Source organism: Gymnoscopelus microlampas (genome assembly GCF_963454915.1).
Source record: "Gymnoscopelus microlampas genome assembly, chromosome: 17".
Classification (NCBI taxonomy): Eukaryota; Metazoa; Chordata; class Actinopteri; order Myctophiformes; family Myctophidae; genus Gymnoscopelus; species Gymnoscopelus microlampas.
The window spans coordinates 15507234-15529293 of record NC_139954.1 but is presented as its reverse complement, the minus strand read 5'-3'; the positions used below and the strand labels follow the sequence as shown (position 1 = coordinate 15529293).

Genomic DNA, 22060 nt, shown 5'->3' with positions numbered 1-22060 from the left:
GCCTCTCCAACACACACAAACGAGGTCATGCACGTCAGCGCTGAGTGACCAGGCAGAGTGCTGCTTCCCATGCTTTGGCCACGTGGCAAATGGCAAGACCCAACTCCATCGAGGGACCTCGATCCTCCCGTTAGGTCATTGCTTTTCCACCGATATAATCTGTCACAGACGTTCCCCCCGCTCGGTGACCGACAATGCACACGACGGCGTATCTATCGCGTGTATGTATGTATGTATCTATCCCACATATTACACTGTGGGATAGATACATGTTAATTATATTGCTTTATACACAAAGTCTTACAGAAAGAAAGTAACCTAAAAAATAACACTGTATACAATATTCTGACTTACAGTGAGAAGCAACATAGTGTTGTTGCAGACTCTCTTAGGCCAGGTAAGTGCACCAAAGTCTTTTTATTTTATTTTATGCAGTGGCTATACACACGCTTGTAACAGATTAAATCGTCCTCTTTTTTGTTTGGTATAAACACACATACAGTAGTGATCAGTTTTAAGAACTTTATACAAAAACAAAATTTGAATAAAATGTAATTGCACAGCTTAAAAAAAAGAATCATAAATATTCTGGCCTGCTGCCAGTGACTGAGCGAGTGATTGATAGCTGAAATATTGAATTGATAACGAGGTGAAGTAACTCTACGCTCTTATAAGTGCGTCCTGTTTTTTTTTTTTTTTGTTTCTTTTTTTGGGTCAAAACACGTCTTGATTCTTTTTGCATTTGAAAGATAGACAATGGAAATTCTGACAGTCAAAAAGATCTGTTATCTGCTAGATCTGCTATTTTTGAAAAATCTTGAAAATGTGTGCAAATCTTGGAATATATATTCTTTTATAAGCGAACATTTTTAACTCAAATCTTTGCTTCTGGGGGTCCCTGGAACAAATTATTTGGAGATGGGGGTCCATGGCCAAATACATGGCCGACGATGCACACAGCGTATCGCGTGTAAGTACAGGCATATCTTGATTCTGTTTGCGTAAAAAAAGAGAGCACATTGTTGGATTGTGACGGTTCGCAAGGACAATGGAAATTGTGACTCCAGCTAGTATCTACTCCAGAGATATTGTTCATACTTGCCATGAGTCAATAAAGGCCTTTGAACTCTTCAATACAAAACAGAGTGCCCTGGCTCATGTCTTTGGAGCTTCATGCTCTTCTCTATTCTTTTTTTAATTCATTCTATTTATTTATTTTGCTTTATCTACGTATTTCCAAAAGTGTACACTCATGCAACTCAATGTTTTTATTTACATTTGTCTCTGGAAGTGCACTTGAAATGAGATAAATTATACGCCGCCTCCACAAGATCAACTTGTATAACAACATCCAAGGCAACAGACGGCCATTAGCACGGCGCCATCTTGAATGATCAAGCGCTCTCAATGACCTGAAGTCAACTTTACACAGCAGGAGAGTAAACAGCACAGGTTGAGAGCGAACGTTTGTATAAACATAACTATCCCTGCAAGTATCTTAGTATTCCAGAAGTGCTGGTGACAGCTGACTGGCCCTAGGAATGATGAGGCATTGAAAAGAAGATGAAGATAAAAATACTACTAAAAATAGTATTCAACCCCAGTACTTGAGTCAAAGTATAGATTCTAGTGAAATATTACTCAAGTGAAAGTTGTTGTCGTGAAGTAGCAAGTATGACATTATGAGGAAGATACAGACATTGTTTTTGAAAACATTTGAAGCGAGAATAGACGATGCAGTAATCAAAAATGTATTCTATTTGATCAACACTTCCTTGTTTTCCGAGGCGACTGTGTCCACCGAGCCCAATGCTTTGTCCACCGAGCCCAATGCTTTGCCGTAAGCAAGGAAATACTTCATTTTGTTGTTACTTTTGTATGTATTCATGTTAAAATGTATTAATGAATTGATTTAGTAGCCGTGTAATAAGCGTGATCATTGATGGGTCGGCACCGACGCCTAATCACCCTGTCGGGATTTATTTCTCAATAATGACCGGCGACCGGACAATTGCATAATGTGTTACAACTGTATGTGTAACCCCATACTGAATATGAGGTATGATTTAGTGGTCGAGTAATAAGAAGGATGTGAAGAACTATTCTGAATGCCCGAGGATGACAAATGCAGCAGGAGACTGACAAATAGCAACTACTGTTTGTACTGTACTTTTTAGGTTTTTTATTTTTGGCTGCCTGCACTATGCATGTGTGTCAAGTTCAAACGGTCTCCATCTCGCTCTGCGGTTCATAACCCAGCCCTCCCTTAATGTATGGTGTTAATGGCAGGGGTGTCATCGCCCATCAAGGCTGACAGGCTCTTACATTATTTGGCGCAGCGCGTCAAGTGGCTTCACTATCAGCCTCGCCTCTCACATCCACAGGAGGTGTTCTGTCAGCGGTGGTGATGGAAAGAGGTTCTCAGATTTTTGATCTTAACCCATTAACAGATGCGTTTTGAGCTATAGTCAAGTCTTCCTCACGCTGTGGAAGACCGGTTAGGTCGGGGGGGGGAAAAAACCCGTCTGTTATGTGTGTATTGGGACTGGCCTAGTAAACACATTCTAAACAGATAGATAGTTGTTAACGTTCAAGCGGCGGGATTGTCTTAAAGTGTCAAAACAGCTCATATAGCCCCCCAGGGGGCCTCTTCAGCCAACCAAAAATATCGTCTATGTCGGGTGGAAACCTCATAATGTCCAAAACTGTTGCTTTTCAGGATTCAAATTCAAAAATAGCAAAAGTAGCAGATTTACAAGCTCGAAACGTGTCGCTTTGCGACACGTTTCGAGCTTGTGGATCTGCTACGTTGGATACTTTTGTGTGGCGCTGTAGTTAGTGGCGTTAATTTACAAAAAAGCGCAAAAAGCTAAAGTATGGAGATAAGAGGTTTCTGCCCCGACAGCAACGATATCTGCACGTCTCCATGTCAAACCATGGCATGCAGCGTGGAGGCGGGCACGTCTAGCTTGATTGATTGATTGAATACTTTATCAACAGTTTATAAACAGTGCAGTGGTACGATTTTAAAATGATCATTAACAACGCAATGTTTTAAAAAAAATCATGACAACATTTTTAACTCAAATCTTTGCTTCTGGGGGATTCTACAAATCTTTTCTAAACAGTTTTTTGAAAAAACTGTCAAGAACCCCAAAATCATATGTATTTGGCTGCGGACCCCCATCTCAAAATATGTTGTTCCAGGGACCCCCAGAAGCAAAGATTTGAGTTAAAAATGTTCGCTTTAAAAAAATATATATATATTCAAAGATTTGCATACACTTTCACGTTTAAAAAAAAAATAGCAGATCTACAAGCTCATAGCGCGGCACTCGGTGCCGCGCTATGAGCTTGTAGATCTGCTATTTTTGAATAGCCAAAGACTTTGAAATATAGTGGGCTGAAAGTTCAAGTATCCAAAAAACAATACAAACACCAAAGTAAAGTACATATACTCAAAAGATTTACCTAGGTACAAATACTCCGGTAAATGTACTTGGTGGCTGTGTCCACCACTGATTGTCACTCAGAGAACACCCTGCAATGTACAGCGCTGGCCTCAGGCGGTATACTCTCAGGGAGATGGAGGGAGGGGAGGGGAGGGGTCGCATGAAGATACACATTACCCTGTCGAGGTGGGGGTGTTACTGGGGCTAATGTTAAGGTGTGTGGCAGCCAGCGGGACGCTAATGAATAGACACACCAGGCAGGTGAAGAGGTCACGCTGGATTGCTGCCTTCACGCTGTCAGAAGGGCCTCGGAAAGGGAAAGAAATGACAGGGAGAAGCATGCTCGGCGGCGTTGCCAGGTTTTGTGAGAGAAATAAGCGACCAGGTCTATAATGAAAACAAGCCCAAAAAGAAGCAACTAAAGGCCACATGAACACTTTAAACCTACGTACCAACATTGGCTATTTGAAAATAGCTGATATACAAGCTCCAAATGCGTTGCATCGCAATGGGTTGAGAGCAAAGAAATCTTTTAAAAATAGCATTTTCAAAACATTTCTTGAAAATTTCAGTTTGAAGCACACAAATCTTGTATGGGGGTCCCTGGCGCAAGGATATTTCCTCATTGGGGTCCTGCCGACAAATTCATATTCATTTGGGTTTCTTTGACGTGAAAATGGTTTAGAACCACTGGTTCAAACAACATTAGGAAACAAGCCCAAATAAGCAACTACACTTTAGAAACAAGGCCAAAAAAACGCAACCTGCAACTGTATGATTGATTTGAATACTAGCAGTTTGCAGAAAAAAAGCACAGGAAAGTACAGTTCAATACAAGGTCTGCTAAGAGGATTTAAAACCCAAGAAAGCGTATGGCTTGTTTCCATTGGGGTTTCCTTTGTATTCAATTCATAAACTACCAATATTTACAAGCAACTTAACATTAAAACAAGCCGAAAGTTGCTTGTAAAAACCAGACGTGGCAACGGCGGTGCTCAGAGCGCCTTTCAGACGGAGTGTGACAATTCCAACCAATTCTCCACGACTGACTGGAGTCATCCTGCCTGCCCTCAGTAGACATAGTGCATGTTTGTTTTCTCTGCACGTCTTAAAAAAGTCAGCTGGGGGAAGAAAAAAAAAGAAATATCTCATTTGTTTTTATTTTCTTATTTTCATAAATGAACCATGACTGATATGACATCAAGAATTCGATGGTGTTTCTTCCTAATCTTTCCCACACGGTGCAATGGTTCACAACCTCGCCGTGCACGCCCGACACTCTGGCTGGCCCCCGACCGAAACGTTCTACCTCTGCACATCATCATCATCTCATCGCTTGTTGTCAAGACTTGTCTTCTTTAGACGTTGCTACTTATTTTCTAAGACCTGGACTGGTGGCTGGAATTTAAATATTTTTCCTGAGAGAGAAACCTTGAAAATGACTATTTTGACTATATATCTTCCCTCAGGTCCAAACAAATACCTTTTTTTATTAAGAGCTGATGTGTGCTGTACGCGGGCAGAATTATTAGCCTATTAAAACCAGGGAAAGCATCTGTATCATTTTAGATTTGAGCTATTACATTTATAGCAACATGCGTTGTTCGGAAAACTCTTAGGATTTAGAACAGCGGTTCTCAAAAAGCAGACGTACAAGCTCACAGCGCGTCACTTCTTTTGAACATTTTTGAGCATTTTTGAAAAATCTTGAAAGTGTATTTTGTTTTGAACACAAATCTTCTCTTCTGGGGGTCCCTGGCACAAAACATTTTCAGATGGGGGGGGGGTCCGTGGCCGAATACATTTACTTTTGGGGGTCCTTGACAAAAGTTTGAGAACCACTGATATTATAGCAACATCAGGTTTTTTTTTTCTCCAAAAAATACTGTTAGGACTAGAAGACATTTGTAGAATCCCTAAAAGCAAAGATTTGAGTGTGAAAAAAAAATCACTTTAAATAACTTTTTTTTTGCAGATCTACAAGCTCGTACTGCAGCACTCAGTGCCGTGCAATGAGCTTGTAGATCTGCTATTTTTGAATAGCCCAAAGTATAGAATAATGGTTATAGCTAAAAAATCTAAAATGACACAGCTATGCGTTCCCTGATTGAATAGGAATAATCTGTTAAGACTGCTGGTGTACGTGCACGTGTGCGCGCGCGCGTGTGTGTGTGTGCGTGTGTGTGTGTGTGTGTGTGTGTGTGTGTGTGTGTGTGACAGGAGGAGAGAGAAAGGTCTGAGTGAAAGAGAAGGAAGACAGTCACAGAACACAGGAGGGGAAGGAACTGCGTCATTCCGTGCTACCAGATGTCCATGTGGCATTTTCTAACACAGAGATTGACCATGCTCTCTGCAGCCAGCAGCAGCAGCAGCAGCACAGCGCTGGCCTGATTATGTCACATTAACTGTCATTTCTGTGTAAACCTTCCACATCCTTTTGTGCCAAGGATAGGAACGTACAATAAATCCATGCAGTCATCATCTCTGACACTATGCTATGTATTCTACTTGACTCGTCCTCTTGTTGTTATCTAGTGTACGATCCACAGTCTGAGGTTTAGCTGGGGGTTAACCCATTAAGACCGGGAACGCCATTTTAAGGTTTATTTTAGCTATTCAAAAATAGCAGATATACAAGCTCATAGCGCGGCACCGAGTGCCGCGCTACGAGCTTGTAGATCTGCTATTTTTTTTGGAAAGATCTTGACAATTTGTGCAAATCTTTGAATATATATTTATATATTTTTTAAAGCGAACATTTTCAACTCAAATATTTGCTTCTGGGGGGGTCCCTGGAACTACAGTAAATGTTTTCAGATGGGGGTCCACGGCCAAAAACATATCATTTTGGGGGGGTCCTTGACATGAAACAGTTGGAGCACCACTGATAATAGCAACATACTGTTAGGAGTTAGAAAACATTTTTAGATAATGTATTTGGCCGCGGACCCCCGTCTCAAAATATTTTGAGACGGGGGTCTTCTTGGGGGTCCCCCCCCCAAGAAGCAAAGATTTGAGTTACAAATGTTCGCTTTAAAAAATAGATAAATATTCAAAGATTTGCACACATTTTCCATGATTTTTCAAAAAAAATTGCAGATCTACAAGCTCGTAGCGTGGCACTCGGTGCCGCGCTATGAGCTTGTAGATCTGCTATTTTTGAATAGCCCAAAGTAATCTAAAAAATGGCACAGAGATGCTTACCCGGTCTTAAAGAGTTAACCGGTCTTAGCATGTCAGTCTGGTTCTTTACAGAGCGAGCATTAAACTGTCAAAACGCTATTTAGGCTTTGTGTTCCCTGAATCCCTCGTACTTGCACCCTTTTTTCATGTGTTAATTGGAGATGGAAAGCTTCAGAGGCGCATTAAATAAAGTAATCCTTTATTTATATATTTCTTTAAGATTTTGTGCGTTTTCCACAAAAGGAGACAAGGCCTTACATAATATCCTCAATCTTTCAGGGACACAGATTCTAAAACGATTGACTTCTTTTAGACCATAAACAAAGGAAGTTCTTACTGGAGGCAAGCAGAAAGGAAGGCCAAAGGAGGACAGCGCAGCCGATTCAAATAAATATTCATCTATTCAAAAGTGCACAGTCACGCCGCTCAGAATGCTGTGCATCGTCACTGTCGAATGGAAACCTCATATATATATATGTACAAAACCTGAAATAACCTTTGTTCCAATAGATCCAATGTAGTTATTATTTATGGTAACAAGCTCTTGTTATAATGCTTTTCATTGGATGAATACTTATAAAACCAGTGGTGTAAGTAACTAAGCACATTTACTCAAGTACTGCACTTAAGTACAATTTTGAGGTATTTTTTACTTTTTTTCAGCATTTCCAATTTTCAATACTTTTACTTCCACTCCACTACAGTACATCTCAGAGGCAAATACTGTACTTCTTACTCCACTACAATTATCTGACAACTTTAGTTACTAGTTGCTTTGCAGATTTAGATTATTAGCACATAACATACATCAACCACTTCAGCCTTATATTTCGGCCAATTGAAAATAGACGATCTACAAGCTCACAATGTGTCGCGATGATTACCGGCGGAAAGTATGTATCCGGTAGGAGATCCGCCGGTCATCAAATTATTGGCTTAGGAATGTGACAAAAACAAAAAAATCTCTATGAATTCAATGCTTCATGGGGTGTGTAGACTTGATAGAAAATAAGTCATTTTTTGGGGTGAACTACTCCTTTAAGTAAAACATGAGCGAGTGCTTCTTCCATCATGGTAAAAAAAAAAACACAGACAGACTTTCACTTTCAAAAGATTTTAAAAAAACACAGCAGATCCAAAGCTCTGTTGTGGTCTGTTTTCGCTACTCTGGCCTCGACACTGCCATGTGAAAAACATTCATTTTACGGAAAAAAAACATAAAAAGTTGAAATATGGAGATACAAGATCTCTGGCCGACAGTGACGGGATGCAGCATGTGGTAAAGAGCTCCTACCGCTGGGTCAACTACAGTCAGCTATTGTAATCAAGTGTATTCATCCTAACATGGATGTGGGAGTCACGGTTCTGCTCTGGAATATTATAGTCTCCTGGTCAGGGTTGCCAGATCTGCTTATTATGATTTCCCCGCAAGATTGTATTTGAAAATGGCCGATCTACAAGCTCACAACGCGTCGCATCGCGACGCGTTGTGAGCTTGTAGATCTGCTATTTTCAAATAGCTGATGTATATGTTAAAGTGCACATGTGGCCCATAGTCGGCTTCTTTTGGGCTGGTTTTCCTAGACATGGTTGCTTGTTTCTCTCACAGAATCTGGCAACACTGGTCCTGGTCTGGACCAGCTTGGTTCTCAAACGTTTTCATGTGAAGGACCCCCAAAATGATATGTATTTCAACGCCACTGTCTGAAAATGTTTTGTGGCAGGGACCCCCAGAAGAGAAGATCTGTGTTAAAAAGAAATGCAAAATTATTCAACATTTTCCAAACATTTTCCGATGTTTTTCAAATATTTTCTAAAGTACCAGATGTGCAAGCTCCCAGCGCGACACAAGCTTGTAGATCTGCTATTTTTTGAATAGCCAAAATATAAACGGATAAAGTGGTTAAGATGATTGTGATGCTATGTTAATTACTTTAGCCGGGGACCCCCTGGAACCCCCTCCGGGCCCCACTTGGAGAACCACTGCTCCAGTCTAGACAAGAGAAGCGAAGCGAGAGGACACTAAACTTTCCTTGGAGCTGCTTGATGGATCACCACAGTGTGGTTGTGGAGTTATAGGTTCCCCTGTAGGCAGACTAGACGAGAAGAAGCGGAGAGAACGCACAAATGAGCATCGAAACCGCTTCAGATATTATTAAAAAGTGTATTTATGACACTGAACCTGATTGATGATGAGTGTAAGCAATGGCCAATGTAACGATGTACTGTATATGATAGCCTGATATTTATCCCTTCATATTCTCTTCTCACAACGTCAGGCTGTTTATTCTATGATTAATGTTTGCACAGAAACATACTAATCTATATTTATTCCATTGTTGCCTACATTGTGTTGTAGACATTATGGCAAATATTAGGTTACTATATTTACATTGCAATTCCTTTAATACGTTGGACATTTGAAGAATGTTTAACAAATGAGCTATCAAAGTAAAGAAATAAAAAACACAGTTTAAGATGTGATTGGAATCGGTGTAGACTAGAGGTTCTGGAGACATTCTCACAAAGGCATTTCAGTGAGGGCTGGATTCTACAGGCGTGGTATATTGGCATAATTAATAGGTCCTGGAATGCTAAATGAGGGCAAAGGTGGAGCCAAGATTGAGGTATAAAACTCCTTTATGCATGTCTTTGGGTGGGGAAAATCTGACCAGAGATTGATTTGTCTGTGTAGTGGATTTATACCACACTTCAGACATATGCGACTTCAACAACCTTTAACCTAGAGTCCCTGTTTTGGGCGTGTAATTGTAGGCAAAACATTTTCACAAATGTTAAAATTTGTTCAGAAATGGCAGATATTTTCGTCACTAAACACCATCGTATGACGAAGGCTGTGATGTGACGGCAGGGGTTAACTCTGAGAGTGGGGTGTATTCTGAAGATTCAAGACAGTGAAAACGTTGTCAGCTGGTAGTCGTTGAATATCAATTTGAACCCAGAAGCCTCGACAATTAATACCACGTGAAATAAAGTATGGTTATCGTAAGCTATAAGTTAACAGGTAAGAAACACAGGACAGATACAGAAAAATAGATACAACTAGGAGTCAAATAATAATAATATAAATAGGTAAATAAAAATAGTAAATTGGCAAGTAACCCACACTCGCACAGGGTTTGGAATAAAGCACCACAAAACAAAGGAGAGTACTATGCTTGGCCTTCTGCACTTGGACTGGTGTGCATTGTGTGCATGTTGAATGAGCTATTAAGTTGAGGTATATGAATATAAATATATCGTCAAAATGCGCTAATAGCATATTAACAGTATTGCCAATGGTAGTAACTGGTTTAAACATAAATATATTACATAAACAATCTATGTCCAGTAATGTACCCACGAGAAATATGAACAGTCAGCTGAATCCACAGTGGATAATGACAGTAGATAATGACAGATGCACAATCTATGCCAGGTACAATTTACAGTGCATAGCTACGTACTTGAATCTCGTCTCTGTCGGGTGGAAACCTCGTTATGTCCAAAACTGTTACTTCTCAGGATTCAAGTTCAAAAATAACAAAAGTAGCAGATCGACAAGCTCAAAACACATCGCTTCAAGCTGTGTTACGAGCTTGCAGATCTTCTACTTTTGATGCTGTTTGATGTTGTACTACAATGGTTCTCAAACCTTAAAATGTCAAGGTCTCTCCTTAACTCTGACGGTATACAAATGGAACCAAATGGACCCGTTAGGGTCCATTTGGTTCCACTTGTATACTGTCAGAGTTTTTAGGGGGGTCTTTAGGGGGGTCAATTTAGAACCCCCTAAAGGAACCCAGAGTGTCCATAGAATCCACTTTGAGAACCACTGTTGAAGTATGATCAAGTAGGGCATTAATTTGCGACACCAAAACACCAAAAGCTAGTATAATGGAGAAAAGAGGTTTCTGCGCCGACAGCAACGATCTGTGATTCAGTTCAGCGCTGCTACTGTATAACCAGCTGTTGTGTCCTAACTGGACAGGGTCTAATAACTTCATGTGAGCGGTCCATGACGTCAGTCATCTGTGACACATGACTCCATAAGTTGGAGAGGTTTCAGCCTGATCCGACCATAAATTAGAGTTAAATATAAAAACATAACGAAACATACTGTACGTGTGTGGAAAATGATTTGTTGAGGTACTTTCCTTGGCCTACTGTCAGCGTGCACGAGACATTTGACGCTGATCAGTCGAGCGGTTTGCGACATTAGCCCCAGCGAAACAGACAAACAGACCTAGAGGCAGAAAAGACCCATTTTGGACAGCAATGACACGGCAACCGCCCCAAAGGGCTTTGCGGGACCACATTAAAAAAGGAAAAACGTTTTAAAAAGTGCAAAGATCTCCAGCCTTGCAGTCATGTATTTATCTCGTTCTGTTGTTCCCTACGGTAGTCAGTCTCTGCTAATTGTCATGTGTTGTTGTTGGTAGTCATTGCCGCCAGTTCCCACCTGATGTCGTGCGGGAGTCCAGACCGCCCCAGACCGCACCGAAGGACTGCTAGCTTGCATAACGTCTTCAGACAAGGACTTAGGTCTAAGATGTGCGGGTCGGACACTTCCACGTAATCCTCGTCTTCGACGGGCGTTAACCTGTATCCTACAAAGAAGACGACGCCGTCTCCCACCATGCAACAGCACATCACGGTCATCCGACGCGGGCCTTTCCCCTTGGGCTCGACCTTCTTCCAGGAGAAGATCTCCGGATTGAATTTCCACATGTCGTTGAAGGTCCTTCTCCAGGTTGTCGCCGCCGAATATGTACAGCTCTCCGTTGTGCGAAAAGGCCGAGTGATCCTCGGGTCCTTCCGGAAGAAGCTGTGCAGAAGGCGTGCTCAGCCAGCGGTCGGTGTCCGTGTCAAACACTCTGACGCTGCTGTAGTGGTCCTCGACCTGGTCCCCTTTCCCCCCAAACACAAACATCTTTTTCCCAATGATGGTGGCAGAGTGCCTTTCTGAAACGAGCGCCAGAGTGCCTCGGGCGTTTGATCAAAGCCCAGACCGACGTGGCGGTGTCCAACTTGTAGACATTGCTGATGTACCCGGTCAGCTTGCTGAACCCTCCGTAGACATAAATGACCTTCCCCAGGACACAGGCCGAGTGTTCGCACCTCGCCTCCGGGGCGGCCCCGGAGACCTTGGGCTTGAACCATCCGTGGGCGCCGACGTCGAACGCATAAAGCGCGTCGGAGTACACCTTGGTGAAAACGGTGCCCGCCCCAGATGTAGATGACGCCGTCCATCAGCACGGCCGAGTGGCCGTCGCGCATGCCAGGGACCTCGTGGGGACCGTCCCCTCTGCCCGCCGTTGCCGGGGGCAACTTCACCCAGCGCAAAGACACTGTGTTGAACACTTGCACGTCGATCTGACCCAGGTAGTCCGTCTCCCTGTAGCAGTCCCCTCCGAACGAGTACACCTTGTGCGCCACCGCCACCGCCACCGCCACAGAGGCGTGACAGGCCCTCTTCGGTCCTCCTGCCAGGTGCACCGTCCAACGCAGTGTGTCACACATCAGCAACCTGTGTGGATACGAACTGGACCGGCCGTAGTCTGGGCTGTGTAAAAAGAATGGATTTGCCGTTGCTGGCAAATCCATGGTAACAGCGGTACAAATGCCACGCACAGCCTGGGCATTCAGGGAGGCCGACGCCCTAATATGGCATGTAGAAAGAAGTGGCGGATGCCACTTAAACCCCCAGCATCCGTATTGTTGGGAAAGCTCTCGCAGGAAAATAGCAGATCGACAAGCTCACGACTCAAAGTATAACAGAAAACAGAAAAGACACTCGTATAGAGGCCTAAGGGACTCCAGTTCAACATATAGGGTTCAAGTGGTTAAATAAAAGTAGCAATACAACAATATTAAAAAAAAACTGTTACAAGTGAATGGCCTGTATTCAAAACTTTACTTGAGTAAAAGTACAAAAGTATCATCGACAAGCTCACAACGTGTCGCGATCTTGTCAATCGGCTATTTTCAGCAAAAGCTTTCCCCCACAATAACAGAACACAGAAAATGAGGGACTCTGCTCAACCATATGGGGTTTAAGTAGTTAAATGTTAGATGATCTGTCACTTCTGCATAATAAAAATCATGTGACTTTGTTGACATTTTTTAGAACTCTTTCCCTTCCTCTTCAGTACATCTTGGACTAGCATCTTCCAGTTCTCTGGGAGAGAACAGCTCAGACAAGGGGACCAACGACATGTCCCCATGGGAATGCCATGCTGTGTCATTGTGGCCTTGCTAGCTTGCAGCTGCGCCCCAAAGTCCTCGCTGATGTTGATTGGTTGTGCTGAGCCATTGTTAGCAGATCGTGGCTACAATACCACAGTGCTGCGCTTTTGGCATCAAAATAATGTCACTCCCCCCACCCCGACACACACACACACACACACACACACACACACACACACACACACACACACACACACACACACACACACACACACACACACACACACACACACACACACACACACACACACACACACACACACACACACAGTGAAACCACAGAGGTTTGTATTTACTATAATTGTGAGGACAAATGATTTTATGAAAGCCATTAAAAAAATACTAAAAAAATGTTTCTAACCGTAACCCTAAAGCTCACACACACACATACCAACGCACGCACGCTCACACTCTCTCTTACTTCTCCGGGGTCCAAGTGTTCTGGCCTAAGTACAAGCATTCTGCTGGGGGACCCCCTGGGCGTGTGAATCCCCTGGCAAGTAGCGATTCGGGGTCAGGAGGGGTGAGGACATTGGTCCAACCAGCGGGGACACCTGCAGCTCGGGGTCCATGCCAGTCTTATGGGCACTGCCAGCCAGCCAGGGGCCATTTGAGGCCACATTTAACCCATAAAGACCTGAGAAGGCCCATTCTACTAAATGCTTCCTAAAATCAGCGGTTCTTGAACTTTTTCATGCCAACGACCCCTAAAAGTGATATGTATTTGGCCGTGGACCCTCCCTACCCCCCATCTGAAAATGATTTTTTGCCAGGGACCCCAAAAGAAAAGACTTTCAAACATTTTCAAGATTTTTTTCAAAAATGTTCAAAAATAGCAGATGCACCAGCTCACAGCGCGGCACAAAGTGACGCGCTGTGAGCTTGTATATCTGCTATTTTTGAGAACCACTTGTTCTAAACCACTGTTCTAAATCCTAAGCGTTTTCTGAAAAACTCATATTGCTATATATATATATATATATATATATATATATATATATAGCTAAAAATCTAAAATGACACAGACGCTTTCCCGGTTGTAATGGGTTAACCCATTAAGACCTGACGCCGATTCTACAAATGTCTTCTAAGTTATATTTTTCTTTGGGGGGGGGGGGGGGGGAAATAATAATAAATGTTGCAAATCAGTGGTTCTCAAACTTTTTCATGTCAAGGACCACCCAAAATTATATGTAATTGGCCACAGACCCCCAAAGATTTGAACTACAAATGTTTGCTTAAAAATATATAATTATATATATATACATATATTTTCAAAGATTTGCAGAAACCTTCAACATTTTTCGAAAAAACTGCAGATCTACAAGCTCATAGCGCGGCACTCAGTGCAGCGCTATGAGCTTGTAGATCTGCTATTTTTAAATAGCCAAATAAATCTTCAAATGGCACATATGCGTTACCGGTCGTATTGGGTTAAAGAGTTGGGGCAGTGGGCACGGGGCCAGAGGAAGAGGTTTTATAAGGGGAGTTGGCACCAGGTCAGGGAGGAAAGTAAATGGGAGAGGAAGGGTGCGAGGGGAACAACAGGTCCTGGAAGACGTCCATGTGTGGAGGAGGAGATCTGGCAACCAGCGGTGGATAGAAAGTACTCCTGATTGTTTTTACTTGAGTGAAAGTAGCAATGCCGCCACACAATGCAGAAAAAGACAACTCTTTTACTTGAGTTGCTAAAAGAGTACTCAAATTTGTCACAAAAAAACGTTTTCCAAAAATAGCAGATCTAAACGTTCTACAATTTTCGAATATAGCCAAAGTAGTATGAAAGTGGTTAGTTCGTCTGTGTTTTGTAATACTAATCTAAATCTACAAAAGTAACTAGTAACTAAAGTTCAAATAATTGTGCTGGATCGGAGTAAAAAAAAAGTACAATATTTGCCAGTGGAGTAGAAGCAATAAGGTATCGAACATTTGAAATACTCGACTAAAGTATGAGTACAGTACCTCAAAAGTATACTTTAACCGGTTCAAACTAAGCATCTGTGTCACTCAAGATTTTAGCAATGACTATTCAAAAATAGCGCTCCGAGCTTGTACATCTGCTATTTTTGAACAAAAAAACTTAAATCTTGAAAGTGTTTTTCAGATGAGGGGGGTCCTTGCACGAGAACGTTTGAGAACTACTGATTTAGAAGTGTAGAATCGGCCTCAGGTCTGAACCCACTGGGAAGATTTCTTTGGGTTATTCAAAAATAGCAGATCTACAAGCTCATAGCGCGGCACCGATGAGCTTGTAGATCTGCTATTTTTGAAATTTTTTAAACAAACATTTGTAAAATATTTTGTTCCAGGGACCTCCAGAAGTAAAGATTTGAGTTACAAATGTTCGCTTTAAAAAGTAGATATTCAAAGATTTGCACACATTTTCAAGATTTTTCCAAATAATTGCAGATCTACAAGCTCATAGCGCGGCACTCGTATATCTGCTTGTATATCCGCTATTTTTGAATAGCCAAAGAAATCTAAAATGACACAGCTGTGTCCAGTGTTGCCAGATTCTGTGAGAGAAACAAGCAACCAGGTCTAGGAAAACCAGCCCAAAAGAAGCGACTATGGGCCCACGTTAGCACTGTAACATATACATCAGCTATTTGAAAATAGCCGATCTACAACGAGTCGCGATGCGACGCGTTGTGAGCTTGTAGATCGGCTATTTTCAAAATAAAATCTTGCGGGGAAATTATAATAAGCAGATCTGGCAACCCTGGCCGCGTCCCGGGATTGAATGGGTTAATGGGTTTAAAGTACAGTAACTTGATTATGTACTTAGTTATAATACTTTCCACGCTCTGCTGTGTGTGGCAACCCGTCCCAATGGTGACAGTGGGAGGATTGTCCCAGGTCAGTCAGTGATAAAATGAGGACTCATGGCTGACAGAGATACAAAACAATCTTCCCCGCGGCGGGGCCATAGTCTTCCTGCCTCTGACTCAGCAGACCGTGAACCTTCACAGGCTGGAATTCACAGACAATGCCTGGAATTCAACTGTACCGGGTGCTGCATGCATGCGTAGTACAGCTCAGTCAGACCACATGCACAGGGATGGAAGAAATACTCACATTTTTTCTTTACTTAACCCATTAAGACCTGTTCTTACTTTTTTTCCTGTTTTTTGAAAAAAATCCCAACTTTTTTTTTTTCAAGATTTTTCAAAAATAGCAGATCTACAAGCTCATAGCGCGGCACTCGGTGCCGCGCTATGAGCTTGTATATCTGCTATTTTTGAATAGCCAAAGAAATGTAAAATGACACAGATGCGTTCCCGGTCTTAATGGGTTTAAGTAAAAGTATCAATACCCTATTGCAGATATAGTCTGTTTACAAGCACAAGTTCGGTATTCAAAATGTTGCTTGAGTAAAAGTACAAAAGTAAATTGGTATCAAAAGGCCCTTAAAGTACCAAAAGAAGAAAGTACTCATCGTGCAGAATGTCCTAGTTCACAAGTTTTCCAATGAATACAATTATACAAATTAGGGTTGTCCGATATTGGCTTTTTTACCGATAACCGATATACCGATATTGTCCAACTCTTAATTACCGATACCGATATCAACCGATACCGATATATGCTGGGATTATTGTGATTAGGGTAAGCTCAAATTTCATATCACACACACCATATACAGTAAGAACTCCTGTAACTTATTTATAAATCAAAAAAAAAAAAAAAAAAAAAAAAAAAAAAAAAAAATTTTTCAAAAACCGATACCGATATTTTCCCGATATCAATTTTTATGCTAATATCGGCCGATAATATCGGGAGGCCGATAAAATCGGACATCCCTAATACAAATCCTTCGGATCTACAACAACACAAAGCGACGTGTTGTAGCTTGTAGATCGGCTACTTTCAAAGTGCCAAAGTATATAATAATGATCACAATCTACAAAGTAACTGGTAGCTAAAGTTTTCAAGTAATTGTAGTGGAGTGAAAATACAATATTTGCCTCTGAGGTGTAGTGGAGTAGAAGTAAAAGTACTGAAAATTTAAAATGCTCCAGTAAAGTAAAACAGACAGACAGACAGACAGACAGACAGACAGACAGACAGACAGACAGACAGAAGGCTCTTCTTCAAGGTGAAGAATGACGTGCAAGTGGCTTTCTGTAATTAGACCCATTTTATATGTCTCTATTCTGATTACATCTGCAGAAATGCATGGACTTTTTTCATTGCTTTTTCCCAGATGCTAGAGCAGTGGTTGTCAAGGACCCCCAAATTGATATGCACTGCGGACCCCCCATCTGAAAAGGCTTTGTGCCAGGGACACCCAGAAGAGAAGACTTTAGAAGAAATTATTCAACATTTTTGATATTGTTGTTAACACATTGGCTCCCAGAATTATTTATATAATTTATATATATCTATATATTTATAACAAGGAAGTGGATGGGAGTTTAAATCTTCGAAAAATCATATCTCCTTGGTCTTTGGGTCAAATTGAAAAAAGAAAAAAAAAAAAAATATATATATATATATATATATATTTTTTTTTTAAATAGAACGCAGATCTGCGTCTTTGGTAGCGTGTGTTCTAAGGACTCAATAGAACGCAGATCTGCATTTTTGGCAGCCAATGTGTTAACAGCGTGGCACAAAGTGATGCACTGTGAGCTTGAAGATCTGCTATTTTTGAATAGCCAAACGTATGAATGGATAAAGCGGTTAACATGATTGTGACGCTATATTAACTACTTTAGCTGGGGACCTCCTGGATTGATTATTATTACAGCCCTATATAGATTCCGGCTATTTGAAAATAGCAGATCTACAAGCTCAGAATGATGCGACGCATTGTGAGCTTGTAGATCTATTTTCAAAATATTGTTTTAATACATTTTGAACTTGTGGTTGTGAAATGGGACATTCTGCACAATGAGTACTTTTTACTTTTGGTACATTCAGTATATTTTGATGCCGACACTTTTGTACTTTTACTCAAGTGCATTTTGAATGCTTGAAACAGAGTATATCTACATTGCAGTATTGATACTTTTACCTAAGTAAAACATGTACTTCTTCCATCACTGATAATACCTACTGTACTGTCAGGGTGCAAAAAATAACCTACCAGTAAGAAAGTCTGGAGATGTACGTGATTTTCTGATGATGGATCACTTTCTCTTTACTTTTTTTCTCCTTACAATAGTAAGTTGCATTACTTGGACCTGTTCTTGCAAGCTTGCTGGCAGATGACTAACCTAGCCCACATGTAAAAGAAAAAAACCTTTTCTCTCACCAACGCTGAACAAGAAGGAATAGAATGTTGCTTGTTAAATTCGCACTGATCATATCACATTACCCCGGGATGTATCAGGCACGAGTTTGCGAGCTTGCATTTCGCAAATTAGCTCATTTTAACATTTTAACCCTTTAAGACCGGGAAGGCATCTGTGTAATTGTTTTGATTACTTTGGCTATTAAAGAAATTGCAGATATACAAGCTCATGCTTGCAGATCTGCATTTTTTTTTTGAAAAATCCGGAACATTATTTAGTGCAAATCTTTGAATATATACTTTTTAAAGCGAACATTTGTAACTCAAATCGTTGCTTCTGGGGGGTCCCTGGAATTATTATATTTTACAAACGTTCGCTTTAAAAAATATATATTCAAAGATTTGCATACATTTTCACAATTTTTCCAAAAAATCGCAGATCTACAAGCTCATAGCGCGGCACTCGGTGCCGCGCTATGGCTTGTATATCTGCTATTTTTGAATAGCCAAAGACATCCAAAGATGACACCGTTGCGTTGCCCGGTCTTAATGGGTTAACCGCAGTTGCGCACCTGTGCGCGCACGTGCGTGCGCATACGTGCGCTCGCGCCAGACACCAGGTTGTCCACACTCCTCCTCGTATACACACAGGCATATCAAACGGCAGGTGCCAAGCCTTGTGTCCTTGCCAAGCCTGCATCCCCGTTGCCAGATTCCAAAGGTTAACAAGATTCCGCACTCTGCAACCAGCCGTAGACAATAGCCCTATTCTTCCACCTTCCACATACCTATACCTCCTTCAGGTCTACCTCTCCAGAACCCTCCTTGTTGTGTGTGCCGCACGAAAAACCCACGGCCTGTGTGTGTGTGTGTGTGTGTGTGTGTGTGTGTGTGTGTGTGTGTGTGTGTGTGTGTGTGTGTGTGTGTGTGTGTGTGTGTGTGTGTGTTTGTTCGGACCAGGAGCTAGCCGGTGGAAAGCTGATCCTGCCATTTGCTTGTAATAACGCTTTTCACTGAAAAGGGGAGGGGAGGGGGGTGGGGTGCCGATGACTCATTGTAGTTCATACTAAAGACCATCTTCGCTGTTCCGGAATAAAAGCTTGCTTTAAGTCAGTTAAGGAGCATTCAGCAGTGGTGGATAAAAAACTACAACCCCAGAACAAAAACGTATTCTCAAATGTTACATGGGTATTAGGCCCGGCTCGGCAACATACTGGTCAAATATTTCTCAACTACTTGGGTTGAGCACTTGCTTTTAAAATGCCTATAAAGTATCGAAAAGTAGAAATAAAAATGTCCTTTGCTGTACTGACATTTTTTACCAAGAAAATAGTTGATCTACAAGCTCACAATTTGTCGCATAGTCAACTTGTAGATCGGCTATTTTCACTATTTTTTTAAATAGAGCTTAACTACTTAAAATCCCCATATGGTTGAGCGGAGTCGCTCACGGCTCTATGCTAGTCTTTTTGAGCTTGCCGATCGTCTATTTCCTGCGAGTTTTCCCTCAGAATATGGATCCTAGGGGTTAAGTGGTTAAGTTTTTAATGTAAAGTAAGTTGAATAGTGGAGCGAAAGTCATACGCCTCCGAAGAAACAAATACTCCAGTACTCAAGTTACAGCAGCACTATGTAGTTTGGGGGTACCGTATCAGTGGCCACTTTGGACACAAATAACATGGCAGCCGACGTCTCTGACTTCATTACCCAAGAGTCTCTGCAAGCATGTCCGGGCGAGGACTCGCTGTGATTGGCCATGTCTTTCGCTTTGACTGGCAGTTCTGCCTTGGTGCCTTAATTGGCCAATGCCAGGATGAAACGTATTATCTCCCCTATACATAGTAATACAGTCAAGCGCCTAGCAGGGACCCCCCTGAGTCTATACATTTATGGAAGGATGATTGTTATTGCTTAACCCTTTAAGACCGGGTCCATTTTAGTGTCATTTTAGATTTCTTTGGCTATTCAAAAATAGCAGATATACAAGCTCATAGCGCGGCACCGAGTGCCGCGCTATGAGCTTGTAGATCTGCTATTTTCTGAAAAATCTTGAAAATTGGTGCAAATCTTTAAATACATACATTTTTTTAACAACATTTTTAACTCAAATCTTTGCTTCTGGGGGTCCCTGGAACAACATATTTTGAGATGGGGGTCTGTGGCCAAATACATATAATTTTTAGGGTCCTTTTTTGCAAAAACAAGTTTGAGCACCACTGATATTATAGCAACATATGTTTTTCAGAAAACTGTTGGGATGTAGAAGACATTTGTAGAATCGGCCTCAAGGTAAAAAAAACATGTAACTTCATAATTTTGCGGGACATAATATGCTATATAGTTGTTAAAAAAGTGAAATAGTGCTGCTTTAAATGGACTTTGCTACCGTCCACCACTGGGACACAGAATGCACGGTACCTACAGTAATACTGCACAGGTAGTTTTCCAGCAGCGAAGCAAGCGCGTGTTAGGAAATAACCACGTCATCACATTACGACTAGAGAGAAACCGGCTATTCTGATTTTAGGCATTGGACAAATGGAACAAAGTGCAGGGAAGTCATAAATCAATTTAATAATTAAACGAGAGACACCGAAATTAGACGCACGAGGTCGGTTCCAATTGTTCCATTCACTCATTCCATTGTCTCCGTTTGGGTCAGCGGTAATGAGAGCACCTGTTTTATGTGAACGCCTTAGCCGTCTGCTCCGCGAGCGCTAAGTCGCCAAGTTTAGCTTATTATAACGTCGCCTATGTCGGGGGGAAACCTCTTATCTGGTGCTGGAGAAGTCAATGAACATGCACTCTTTAAAGCATTGGTTCTCAAAGTGGGGTCCGGGGACCAGTGTTGCCAAATTCTGTGAGAGAAACAAGCAACCAGGTCTAGGAAAACCAGCCCAAAAGAAGCGACTACAGTATGGGCCACATGAGTACTTTAAGATGTACATCAGCTATTTGAAAATAGCAGATCTACAAGCTCACAACGCGACGCGTTGTGAGCTTGTAGATCTGCTATTTTCAAATAAAATCTTGCGGGGAAATTATAATAAGCAGATCTGGCAACCCTGCCGGGGACCCCCAGGGGTCCTTGGAGGGGTACCAAGGGGGTCCCCTGCAAAATGTGTTAATACAGCGTCACAATCATTTTAACCACTTTATCCATTTATATGTCAGCTATCTACAAGGTCATAGCTTGTACATCTGCAATTTTGTATCTTTTTAAAAATAAAAAAATCTGGATTTTTTTATTTTTTTGAATTTTGAATTTTCTTAACATAAATCTTCTCTTCTGGTGGTCCCTGGCACAAAATATTTTCAGATGGGGGTACGCGGCCAGCAGTGTTGCTACTGTGTCTTTCTACTGTGTTGCCTGGGCTATCCACGCTGCTGCGCGAATCACAGCTCAGCAACATTTCTGCAAAAGGTGCTCACGCTGACATCTTAGCTCATCATTGATGATGTGTATAGGCATTGTTCAAGGTACTGTATATAGCGTCTCTGTCAGGAGGCATGAGCTCTGCCCTGGGCTCCCTAGGCTGGTGGGGGGAGTGTAGCGCCCAGGAACACTTAGAAAATTGGCACCGGGTGAAAAAAAAGGTTACAAAATTAATATTAAAAAATCTTAAAAAAGATTCAAATTAAAAAATAGCAAAAGTAGCAGATCTACAAGCTCGAAACTTGTAGATCTGCTACTTTTGATGCTTTTGTAAAAAAACACACAAAAGGTTGTGTAGATGAGAGGTTTCTGCCCGACAGCAAAGAAATGGACATGCACTCGCCGCTCATACGTGCACCAGGCGAGCTAACCGCAAGTCATCATCTCAAATTCAAAAAGCATCCAAAAGTAGCAGATCTAACAAGCTGGAAACGCAGCGCGAAGCGACGCGTTTCCAGCTTGTTATATCTGCTACGTTTGATGCTTTTGTGTGACACGCTG

The 22060-nt window shown here is 41.7% G+C and overlaps 1 protein-coding gene across 1 annotated transcript; it reads right to left on the bottom strand.

Annotated features, from left to right (window-relative positions):
• Window positions 1-11057: 11057 nt before the first annotated feature.
• LOC311064323 (kelch domain-containing protein 3-like) lies at window positions 11058-12242 on the bottom strand (the record flags this gene model as incomplete). Its single annotated transcript, XM_084084156.1, has 3 exons — window positions 11058-11327; window positions 11365-11600; window positions 11726-12242. 3 exons carry the CDS (start codon window positions 12240-12242, stop codon window positions 11058-11060), a joined length of 1023 nt encoding a protein of 340 aa, XP_083940282.1.
• Between the last annotated feature and the right edge of the window lie 9818 nt (window positions 12243-22060).